At 46.1% G+C, this 12,660-nt stretch overlaps 1 protein-coding gene across 1 annotated transcript; it reads right to left on the bottom strand.

Annotated features, from left to right (window-relative positions):
* Positions 1–2,655: 2,655 nt before the first annotated feature.
* Positions 2,656–11,581, bottom strand: LOC103175543 (potassium inwardly rectifying channel subfamily J member 2). The gene is made up of 2 exons (XM_042342414.1): positions 11,482–11,581; positions 2,656–5,032 (listed from the first exon to the last, which is right to left on the bottom strand). The coding sequence occupies exon 2, from the start codon at positions 4,817–4,819 to the stop codon at positions 3,530–3,532; it is 1,290 nt and encodes a 429-aa protein (XP_042198348.1). The 5' UTR covers positions 4,820–5,032; positions 11,482–11,581; the 3' UTR covers positions 2,656–3,529.
* Between the last annotated feature and the right edge of the window lie 1,079 nt (positions 11,582–12,660).

Below are 12,660 nucleotides of genomic sequence, written 5' to 3'. Positions count from 1 at the left end.
CTCTTTGGATGACAATTCCCTTCTGGGGATCTGACTGATACAGTTTTAGCAGCGTGTGCAGCAGCTTTCAGCAAATCATTTCACTTCATCCACAACCTGCAAGTTTTTGTTTGCATTGAAAACGAACGTTTGTAGGCGAGCGAGTTGCCTGGGATCGCCCTCGGATCTTCGGGCTTCAGAGACGGGTCTCACAAATTGCTCAACTTCTCTCCCGCACCCCCTCCTCCCTTCACCTCCCTCCTCCCCACCCACCCCCACCACCCAACCCAACGCTGAACCTACCCCTCGAACAGTTGCTAAATTTCTTAAGTTTCCTCCCGGCTCCCTAACCACTTATGGTAATCGCAGCGATCGACGGTCTCCCCTTTTATGTGCAGTCGCCCTGCCTAAGTGGCAGCCGCGCTCCCTAAACAGGTGATTGCAGTCCGCGGGGAGGCTGTTTGCCAACAAAGCTATACTTAGACATTGCAGAGGACCACTTGCAATGGAACTTATGCTGAGCCCACGTGGGTCTGCCTTCAGAATGTCAATAACCCTTTCCAGAACACAGCCCTCCTGTCAACTCAAACAAAAAAGAACCCACAAGCGTGCCCTTCTTCTGATGTTTTTTCTCCCTCTTTTTCTCTCTCTCTCTCTCTCTCTTTGCTTTCAAAACTAAAGTACTGGTGTGAAATCACATCTCCTTTCTGCTAACTTCCCAAGGCCTTCCTTCAGTCACAGTTTTTGGCTTCGATCTCCTCCAAAGCCGTCTACTTTTTCTCCGTTCAGTAAAACAAATTGCGCGCTTCCCCGAGCTCGTCTGCGCACAGAGGGCTAGAAATTCCGTTCAGCGTCGCGCACAACGCTTTCAACAAAAATAATAATAATCCTTGCATCTGATACAGCACCTTATCGCATCGTTCTAAAGAGCTTCGCAGGATATACTGTAAAGCGAATTGACTGTGCTTTTTGTGGGCAAAACACATTTTGCCGATCTCAGCATTTTAATGGGGTGCGGTTATCGCCACCCACACCTCCCTTTATAGGCTTGGGTGGGTGCACACTAACTGCTGAACGGGATTTGTAACCCTAAGAGTTAATACCTGAAAGTTCAGTGACCCATCGGACTAGTTAGCGAGCCTTTCTGAAGTTAACGTTCGAATTGGAGATTTAAAAACAGTTGAGATTTTTGATAAGCATCCGAATTTTGCACGGAGGAAGATTGTTTGCTTCTGTTATCTGTGGTGGATTGAGTAAAAGGCCAGGGAACAGGGTGGGGGAGGGAGGGAGTCTGAGACAAGCATGTTGATGCAGCTGTGGCAATCTACATTTTTTTTTAAAAAACTTCTGGTGAGACTTAAACTTGTATCATGACCTGTGTGTCAGCCAATTCAGCTAAACAGGTGTATAGGAAGGAGGAAATTAGACACCCTCTTTCCAAGAGCTGGCAGTGGGGGGGGGATGGAAGGTTAAGTCCATTTGAACTTACTTTCCAGAAAGAATAACATCTTAAGTTTGACCCCTCAAATGGTTCCCACCCGTTCTCTCTCTCTCCCTCCCTCTCTCTCTCGCTCCCCCTCTCTCTCTCTCTCGTTCAGACGAGCCTCTTGAGCTGCTGCCTCGGATGCTTACCCGCTGAGAAGCTCACTTTTGCTCTTTGCTTGGTGGCAGCACATTCCTCCAGCCCGACTAACAACCCCAAGCGTTTTCAGGGTGTTCCATTTGGCCATGGGTTTGGGACTAACATAAAGAAGCATTGCTTCCCTTCACCCAGTGGGCACATTGACAGCTGGAACTGGTAACTGGGAAGAGAGGTTGAGGCCAGAATCTTAGCGTGTAAGAAGCAACTGGAGGATGAAACAGGAAGCCTGTCAGTGTGTGGGTTCTGGAAGGATAAGGTCTATGGGCTACAGGGCCTTTTGTTTTTAAATCCACCCCAACCTTATGTCCCTAACTCCATAACCAGTCAAACTGGTTTTAAAAGGCAATTCACAGGACATAGCCCAAACCTGTCATTTGGACTCAAGTCAAGCAAATCTCATCTTCTCAGCTACATTGCCGGAAGAGAGTAGGTGTACATATGTATCGGGAAATGATGATTGTCATCTACCTGTCCACTGCCTGAGGGACAGTGCCACGTGCTGTAAAGCAGTTGTAAAGCCAATGAACCCAATGTGTGTTCCATCTTTTCAGCTGGCAAATGGCAGAGAAAATGGGCGAACAAAGGGAAGATTTCTTTGAAATAGAGAAACGTTTTGAAAAATTCAAGTATCGGCCACATCTGTGGTTCGGTTTGTCCTTCATTTTTAGAGCGTGATTGTCCCCACCACTAACCCAGTTTTTCTTGCTCGTTCCCATCAGTCCACACTCACTTCCTTCCAGGGTGCTATTTATGGAGCATTTCACAGCATCTGGCAAATTCTTACATCCGACCTTAACTGTGAAACTCCTTTCTAGCGAGTTTCATTTGAAGCAATCAAAGAACTCAGCAATTTGCCAAATTCTGAGTTTTTGCCCCGAAATGTCGGGTAAACAGGGCAAATCTGATGAAAAATTCCCCCCCCCCCCACAATCTTGCACCCAGGCACACTCGCTCCTAACGCATCTAAGTCACACAATTTGGACTTCGGCAAGCGCTAATAATCTTTGCATTTGATAAAGCTCCTTATCACATCGTTGAAAAGTTTCAAAGCGCTTCACAGGATACACTGTAAAGTGAATTGACATTTTGTGGGTTTGATGAGCGTTGCGATTAACTGCGGTATAGAGTTCCGTCTGCACTCACTACCTCAAGACTGGAAACTGAACGTAGTTTCAAGAACTGTAACATTTGGGAGAGGTGGTGGGAGGGAATAGTTTGGAAGGGATTTTATATATAAAAAAAACAAATAGACAATAAACCCAAAAAACTGGAGAGCATAAATATGGATGAGTTTTTCCCCCTATATATATATATATTTTAAAAATCAATGGAAGAAAACCAGTGTAATAAATACTATTAAGAATGCAGGCTCACTTGCTAACGGTAAGACCTTTGTCTAGTAACTGCAGTCCTCAGTGGTCACTGTACTTAAAGTGAACAAAGTGAGTTAAGCCATTCCGTGGGATGCACAGACCAAAACAGCTCCATTGGAGCTGATGAGCTGCAATCGCGAGGCATCTTGTAGAGCACGGACAGTTACCAGATCCATTTGCATCCACCCAGTCTTGCTTGCAAGTTCAAGTTTTGCCAAACGTTTCAGCGTACGTCAATGCATACTGTATTATGTGCCTCCGCAGTCGTGTAAGAAACCATCCATTTAGTGCTTTTGCTCGAAAGATTTAAAAACAATTTCTCGTCATCTTCTGCAATAAGAGGCTATCGACCTGTGTCGCAGTTACTTTGAGCCTAAGTCTCACCTCGAGAGTACCGTCCTTGCTTCACTGTTCCTGTGCCCAGTTCAACGCAATGTGCTTTGTTTCTCTCTCTCTCTTTCTCTCTCTTTTGACCAATACTTTTTGAATTGATTGATTGATTGATTGATTAATTTAAGAAAAGACAACTTTGTTCTTAGATCTCGGACTCCCGCCTGAGCGGCCGGGGCTCCAGAGGCACAGTGGCCTGATTGTGGTCCGTGCTGGGAGGCGCCTCCGCGCTGACGGTCTCCGGTGAGCCGCCCTCGCTCTCCTCTTCGTCTTTGTTCATTAGCGCCACCTCGTTCTCGTAGCAGAAGGAGTTGGCCGTGGACAGGATGTACTTCTTTTCCGCCAAGTCTCGGGCGCAACACAGGGGCGTGTTGGGCACGTCGTAGGTCCGGTGGAAGCGCGAGTAGTCGACCTTGTAGTAGTTCTTCTCCTCAAAGAGCACCGGCTCGAAGCGGTGGCCCCAGAGGATCTCGTTGGCCAGGTACGAACTCCGACACTGTGTCGTCATGGCCGTGGCCTCCACCATCCCTTCCAGAATGACCACGATCTCAAAGTTCGAGTTATCCAGATCCTGTTTGCTCACGTCATAGAAAGGACTGTCTTCGTCGATTTCGTGCACTATAGTGATGGGCGACACGAGAAATATCCTATCTATTCCACTGTCGAAACCTACATTAATGTCTATTTGATCCAAGGGTATGTATTCACCCTCTGAAGTCACTCGAGATTTCAGCAGCTGGGCTCGCACGTGGGCTTCCACCAAGTGGCTCTTGCGCAGGTTCCCAACACGCCACATTAGGCAGAGCTTCCCGTCTCTCATGGCGATCACTGCGTTGTCGCTGAAGATGAGCGTCTCGTTCCTCTTTTTGGGTTTGGCCATCTTCGCCATGACGGCCCCGATGATGAAGGCGTCGATGATGCAGCCCACGATGGACTGGAAAACCACGGTGATGACAGCGACGGGGCACTCTTCGGTCACGCAGCGGAAGCCGTAACCGATGGTCGTCTGCGTCTCGATGGAGAAGAGGAAGGCGGCGGTGAAGCTGTTGACCTTGGACACACACGGCTCGTGGTCTGTCGGGCTCTCGGTCTTTTCCAAGTCGCCGTGCATCAGTGCAATGAGCCAAAACATACAACCAAACAAGAGCCAGGACAAGATGAAGGAGAGGCAGAAGATGACCAGCATCCATCGCCAGCGGATGTCCACGCAGGTGGTGAAGATGTCAGACAGGTACCGCTGCCCCTTCTCACTCATGTTTACAAACTGCACGTTGCAACGCCCGTCCTTCTTCACAAACCGGCTCCGGCACTGCTGCCTCGTGTGGATCTTGCCCTTGCCGTTGCCGTAACCGTTGGCGACCGCCATGGTGGCCAGCTTCATTCCGTCTTCCTCCGAAGACACGATGCTGTAGCGATTGGCACGCACGCTGCCCATTGCCAATGCCTGGGACTGCTGCGTTTCTACTTTGGGATACAGTCTTGAAAGTGTCCGCAGCAACTTTTGAAGAAACAGTTTTGGAACGTGCTGGACGAACAATTGGGAGGGTGGACCTTCGCAGGCAGCCTTGGCTTCACCCAGGGCTCTCCTCGGCAGATCAACACTCAACCATCCAAAGATAAGCGGTCATGTAGAACTCTTAGGTTTGACCTGTCAAGAGGGAGGCAAAATGCAGATTTACTAACAAATACAAAAAAACATAGCGTTTAATCACCGCACTTACAAGATGAAGCTAAACCATCTTCTTAAAATAGGAATTAATCCTCGTATTTTGCTATGGCGCCTTTCACGTCAAGAGCACGGCACAAAAAGCCTCCCAGGATTTACTGTGAAGTGTAGTGACTGTGTTTGTAGGCAAGCGCCTGCAGCCCATTTGGACACAGCAACAACCCACAAACAGCCAGGAAGCGAATGGCCAAACTTATCACTGGGAGAAACCCCCTACTCTTTTTGAATAGTGCCACAAGATCTTTAACATTGCACCTGGAAGAGGCACACACAGGTCACTGATCTCATCCAAAGGACGGCAGCTCAAACCATGCAGCACTTCCCCAGAACTGCTTTGGAATATCAGCCGAGATTATGAGCTCAAAGACGCACTAACCCACCTACCTGACTCCCTTGGTAGTCAAGAGCCCTACCAACTGAGCCAGGCTGACACTTGGCAAATAATACACTCGAGCTTTCGCGTAGGATTATTACCTTGAAGCCCTTTACAGATGTAATGGAGAGCATCAGTAAGGATGCTGATCAAAAGCACTAGTTGCTGATTCTTTTCTTTTGAAATTGAAGGTTTTTCGTAAGTAGGGTGTCAGGAATTGCGGTATCATCGTTGCGATAGGAGTGGGCAACAGGCAGCAAATCGGATCAAGCCAACATATTACGTAGTGACACGTAATTAATTCAATACACTCACAGTCTAATCTATTGACGATTAAGAATGGAAAATTGCAGTTTGTGCTCTGATGCTCGGCGAGAACAACCGATAAGCACTGCATCACGTCAAACCAGGCCAGCAGCCACAGTGGATCAATGGAATCCAAATTAATTTGAAACCAATCCAGAATTCCGCTCGTTTCCGAACCAGGAAAGAGCACACTGCCACAGATTTCCTCTCACTTTGCAGACGGATCCGCAAGAACACCATTAAGAGAGCCACGCGCCACTGATAATACGTCAGATTCTCCAACCAACAGCAACAATTTACGTTTTTATGCCAAATGGGATGCAATTTCAGTGGAAACTGAAAACCAACACAAAACGTCTGCCTGATGGAGAAACTGTCATTATTACAAATCAAATGAATTCAACTAACGTTCCCGGAGAGACACCTGGTTTCTCAATTGCTTGTTGGTTTCACTTTGAATAACCTTGACAAGTGGCTGTCAGTTGGGTTGCGCTCGATCCAAGGTGTATCGTGTGAAGGAGAAAGCGGGAGGGAGTCAGGAAATCCTCCTGTTAGTACTGAGACTAAAAGTTTAGGAATGGATTGAGTCACTTTACCGAAAGCAGCAATGCTTCAGATGACAGGTTGTTAAACAAAAGGTTTAATGTTTACAAGAGCGTAGAAGGCTATTGCGCCATTGCCAAACCACCCGAACCACAACAAAATAGAATACCACTAATGCAAATGATTTGGGGTTTCAGCATGTTTGACCAGATGCATTTCAAAACACCCACTGCCGAGAATTACTGATTGCGCTGTAGATTGTCAGCTGAAACCCTCTTTCTCTCCCTCCCACCCCCGCTCTTATTTAGTTATATTCCTGATCTTTGTTTTGCCCACAAAATATACAGTCAATTCATTCACTTTGCAGTACATTCTGCGAAGCATTTTGGGACGTCTCGAAGACGTGATAAAGCGCTATATCAAATGCAAGGATTATCATTATTTCTCTCGAGCAGCACGGCAAACATGAAGGAAATGTAAGCCCTGAGTTTTATCAATCGGAGTGCATTCAAATGGGTGACATTTTAAACAGCAATAAGTGAACGTTGAGGGATAAGACTTGAAAGGCTGATGCTGCTGGATGTGAAGCACCGAAGGGGCAGGATTGGGTTTGTACATTTGGAAATTTCACACGCTAATAGGATACCAGAGCGACCGAACTGTGCATCAGTTGTGTCTTTGACACAGAGCGCGGTTATGTGTTAGGGATCAGGATGACGGACATTAAGAGTCTATTACAAGAAAACACAACATTGAAGGGTTCGGGTTTCACTGTAAACAAAATCGCAACCTGCTTGTTGTTGCCTCCGGCATCACCCTTTTTTTTAAAAAAAAAGAAGTGTTGAAGGCAGGAAGAAAGAGTATGAGAAAGAATGAAAGCGATGGAACGGGAAGTAAGACAACAAGAGAAGACTTGTGGAGTCCTGTAGCTCAGTGGTTAGAGCACTCGCTTTGCAAGCGAGAGACCTGAGTTCAATTCCAGGCAGAGGGCGAAACCTTGGGCAAGTTTCCTTACTCCACACAGAGCCTAATAATAATCCCTCCAAAACAAAAAACAATAATAAAAAAAATTGGTCATTTTCAATCTACGACTGTTTGTGGGACATTGCTGTGCGCAATTGGCTGCCGCGTTCGCCCACAAATATACAGTCAATTCACTTTACAGTGTGTTCTGTGAAGCGCTTTGGGACGTCCTCCCGACGTGAAAAGCGCTATATCAAATGCAAGGATTATTAAGACACTTTACATTTGCACAGCGTCTTTCACAGAGGGAGGGCATTTCAAAGTGCTGAGCTGGGCAGTGAGAGCTAGTGTTCTTAAAGGATGATCCTATTCAATCTAAAGCAATCAGATGTAAAGTTATTGGGCTTTTTTTTTGTAAGTAGGAGATTGTCATTTCATCTTTTTCTTGGTAACAAGTAATCCATGACTGCTTGTGGGACACTGCTGTGCGCAATTGGCTGCCCACAATATACAGTCACAGTATATGCTGTGAAGCCCTCTGAGACATCTCAACTACGTGATAAGGCACTGTATCAAATGCAAGGATTAATATTATAACTTACCAGTCTTTTCCAGGAAAGCACTAGACCAGGAACATACATTTAACCTTTGTACATCTCTTTCTCCCTGCCTTCCCTCCCCCCACCCACCCCACCCACTGAGTTGACATTAATGTTCTGGTGTCCATCACTTTGTGAGCTCAGATAGATTGAGGCCTGGAGGGCTGCAAGTGATAGACCTCAAGGATTAAGCTGAACTGTAAACCAATTGCATGGAGCTTGCAGATTTTTTTTGCTACAGTGACATGCTCTCTGCATATCAATCCGACAATTAAAATGTTCTAACACCTTGCCGTGCCTATTGGGGAATGGTAAGGCCTACAGCTGAACCTAACAGCACACCTCAACAAAATAGGCAAGTGGAACAAAACAGCGGAGCGGGAGGACACAGGTTTAGATTTGCAAAGGCCAACTTCAGGAAAGAGTTAAAAACTCCACTTGTGTTAAATAAAGCACACGCTGGCTGGCGTGGCTTCAGCCGGAGCCACAGAATCACTGGATAAATGCATTGAAGGGGAAGCTTTGTAGATTTGTCCCGGGCAAAAACAAATAAAGTCTCCCACCATCTCTGCATAACTGCACTCGATCCACGACTGTTTGCGGGACGCTGCAGTGCGCAATTGGCTGCCACGTTTCGCCCACAAAATACAGCCAATTTGCTTTACAGTATATTCTGTGAAGCACTTTGAGACGTCTCAACGACGTGATAAGGCGCTATCAAATGCAAGGATTGTTATTATGTATTTGAGCCACTCTTAACATCACAGGTGAGGCTCTATATAAATGCAAGTTGTTGTTGTTGGGACAGCTGTCACCCTGACAGATGTATTTAAATGCCAGAGATGGTATCCTGCACGTGTTGGGGACTATGTACACACATTGCCAACAGTTTCACTATGGCCATGTGCTCTGTTTATCTCTGCTGCAATCTTCACAGCAGCAAATTGCTTAAGAGCCTCAGGTGTATTTTCTTTTACCAAAGCACGAAGCTGCAAGCTTCCGGACGCTTTGTGCAGCTTTTATTTTATATTGAAAAAACACAGTATATCAAATCCACCCAATCAGACCCCCTCCTTCCTTACCTGCCACCGCCCCTTCTCCCGCACCACCCGCCCTCCCACCCCTTACATACACACACACACACCTTCTGCATACATGGCTTTCCGAATTGTTAAACGGGGATAATAATAATCCTCGCATTTGATTTAGCGCCTTATCACGTTGTTGGAACGTCTCAAAGCCCTTCACAGGATACACTGTAAAGTGGATTGACTGTGTATTTTGTGGTCAAAACACAGCAGACAATTGCGCACAGCAGCATCTGACAGTCATGGATTGAGTGATAAAATTTACTTTCGAGGGGCTTTCTAACCCCAGAAAACAATTAGCAGACACTGCAAGACATATTTGATGTTTATAACAGCACTTCACGCTTTCTCTCTCACCCCCCCCTCACCCCCACCCCAAACCACCAGCTGCCATGCACTTGTTGCAACCTAATCACTTGCAGTTGTACAGTTCTTTTCCCCTTTAATGCACAAACTTTCTCATTCCAACTCACTGTACATTTCCTGAAGACTTTTTTTTCGGGGGGGGGGGGGGGGAAGCACCGTGAAACAATTCTTTTAGTGTAAGCGGACCTTTTTTAAAAAAAATCTGTTTGTTTCACAACTTTCGCTTTCAAATATTTTTTTAAAAAACTTTTTTTTCAAAAGAATAGAATTCCTCTCCCCTTCCAACACCCCCCCCCCCCATCAAAAGAAAAGTAGTCAAGAGGCCAGTGCCTCTGTTCCTCTCTTCCCACACCCCCAACTTGGAATAGACACATAAATTCAAATGCAAGGATTATTAATGAATACAGCGGCCCCACATTTTGGGTTCAAGCTGTTACATGTGGCTAAATTATGAGTCTATATTGATGTAATATCTCTTTTGTCTGTCTCTCAGCCTCAGGTGAGGTGTCTAAGCAGTGACTCTCTCTCACACACATCACACACACACTCATAGACTTGTACACAAATCTCTCTCCTCGTCCTGTGTGTGAGTGTGTGAAAAAAAAACCACGTCATTCAAAAGCAAATTGACATTACTAACAATCAAAATATTTCAGCCCCAGGAAACCCTGTCCCCTCCCTCCCATTGTCAATCAGTCAAGCAATTGTACAGAGATTTTTCTCTCTCTCTCTCTCTCTCTCTGTGTGTGTGTGTGTGTGTCTGTCTCTCTCACTCACCCCAACCATCCATCCATCCATCCACCCAACCATCCACCCACCCAACCCCACAAACGCCCTGAAAATGCTCCCAACTTCCTAGTTCAGCTGCCAGAGTATTTGCAAAGAGATAGGAAAGGGAGGGAGGGAGGGAGAGAGAGAGGGAGGGAGGAGAGAGGGAGGGAGAGAAAGAAGAGGAGAGGAAGAGAGAGAGAGGAGAGCAACTTGTGGTGAGAAAGAAGGGGAGAAAGAGGTGGGGGGGGGAGAAGCAAATAAAAAAGGACCCCTTGTTTGACACTTGTAGCTGAACCCAGACTGGAGGGGGCAGTGGATTAGAGATAGCACTGTAGGCACTGAGTTCCCCAACCAATACACACATGCAATCTGCGGGTGGAAGACACACACATACACATATTACACACAGTGCATATGTTTGAATATTGCCCCCGTTGTCCTTTTTCTTTTTTTGCAGCACTCCTCGAATCGGATTGTGTTCTCACAGACCAGGAACCTCCTGTACATCTATGTGTTTATTTATCTCTCTGTCCATCTGTCCCAACACACACACACACACACACACACACACACAGAGAGAGAGAGAGGGGTTTGACAGGTACCCACCCACTGACCCGGCGATCACACAAGAACTGAACTCCGGAGCGAAAGATCGTAGCGAACAGACACACACACACACACATCCACACTCATGGGCGCATTCTAACCCCCTCGTTCGCTATGGGTTGGAGGGTGGGAGAGAGAGAAAGCGAAGTAGCCAGTGGCAAAATTCATCCATGCATAATACATACATAATACTTAATAATAATAATAATAATAATAATAATAATATACATGCACACACACACACACACACATATATATATATATATCTATTGTGGGTGGGAAATTATTGAATTAAATTCATTTCCAGCGCCTGTGGGGTTCTCTTTTTTTTTTGCTCAAGAGCTCAGACGAGCCATTCAGCTTTGCATTCAGCTACAACATCTGGGGATCAATTGCCAATAGCATAAAACTGCTTCCAATGAAGACAAGACGCGTTGGGTGGGAGAGAAGGGGGAGAGAGAGAGAGAGAGAGAGAGTGGGGTGGTGGTGGGTGGGGGTGGGTGGGGGTGGGGGTTGGGGGGGTGGGTGGGGGAGAGAAATCTAACACTGTGAACTTGCACACAAATAGATATTAAAAAGGATGATGAAAGAGAAAGAGAGAGAGGGGGGGGGGAGAGAGAGAGAGGGGGTTACTGTGCATGCAAACATCCTGAAATAAACACACACACACACACAGACACAGACACACACACACACAGACACACACACACACACGTTATTATTTGGAAAGAAGACTTATTGCATTTTTTTGTTTACCTGTTGGTCAATGGATTGCAATTTCAAAGAGAAGCTTATAATTTCAAGAGATCCAGAGGTTGGGGTTGTCAGACAAAAATGCAGCAGTTACTTTTTTTTTGGGGGGTGGGGGTGGTTGGGTGGGGGGGGGGTGTGGGTGAGTGAGCAGTAGTAGTAGTTGTTGTTGTTGTTGTTGTTGCTGCTGTTTGTGGTGGTGGTGGTGGTGATGGTGATGGTTCTGCTCTTATATACAATCCTGGTCTGGAGAGTGTCTGTGCCTCATCTGATAGACCAGGGGTTTGGACTCAGATATAAACCCTGGGCCGCCTTGTTGCATTGGCCCTGCCCCCCACCCACCTCCCAGCCTATGGGAGAGCCCCCACACCAATGATTGACAGCTACTCCCTCCAATCAACTGAGACCCCCTCCCCTTTTTTTCTGTGTTCCACTCACTCACTCACTCACTCCCTCTCTCTCTCTCTTTATGTGTTCTCTCTCTCTCTCTCTCTCTCCACTCCACTCCACTCACTCACACTCAATTCCAGCTGTTCAGAACTTGTCAATTGCACTTGCAAACCAGGACTGTTTCTCTGGCTGTGCTTCGTTGAAAAAAAAACCCATAGGAGGTTAAATCTTTCTCTCTTTCTCTCTTTCTTTCTTTCTCTCTCTCTTACTCTTTCTCTTACTCTTACTCTTTCTCTTTCTCTCTTTCTCTCTCTCTCGTTCTCTCTCTCTCTCTTAAATGGTTTCAATAAAGCAAAAGCAGAGAGATGGGATTTTCTTTCAAAAAAAAGAATTAATCTGCAATTGCTTCCCTCCCCCCCCCTTTTTTTTTCTCTTTGGAAGAAGGATTTTTTTTTTTTTGCTTTGCTTTGTTTGTTTTACGTTTGATTTCTCTCTCTCTCTCTCTCTCTTGGCAAATGAATGGGGTTTAAGAAATGCACCACCGAGACCTGCATCCAGTTAGTTGGTTTTGCACCCAGTCTTAAACGATTCCCTCTGCTGGTGACCAACATTTATTGATCAGATGCAAAAGGATTATTGCAGGATAACGTGTTAAAATTCCAGTGCGTCTCTCTGAGTGTGTGTGTGTGTGTGTTATTCCCTCTCCTGCAACTTCTGTTCAACCTGCTTCGATTGCTCCTGTTATTCTGCAAAACATTTCCCAACGTGTGGATGGCCAGACCTGCTGTAAATATG

Source organism: Callorhinchus milii, unplaced genomic scaffold (assembly GCF_018977255.1).
Source record: "Callorhinchus milii isolate IMCB2004 unplaced genomic scaffold, IMCB_Cmil_1.0 Scaffold20, whole genome shotgun sequence".
In the NCBI taxonomy this organism is placed as follows: Eukaryota; Metazoa; Chordata; class Chondrichthyes; order Chimaeriformes; family Callorhinchidae; genus Callorhinchus; species Callorhinchus milii.
The sequence above is the reverse complement of the archived record's forward strand: the minus strand, read 5'-3'. Positions and strand labels throughout refer to the sequence as shown.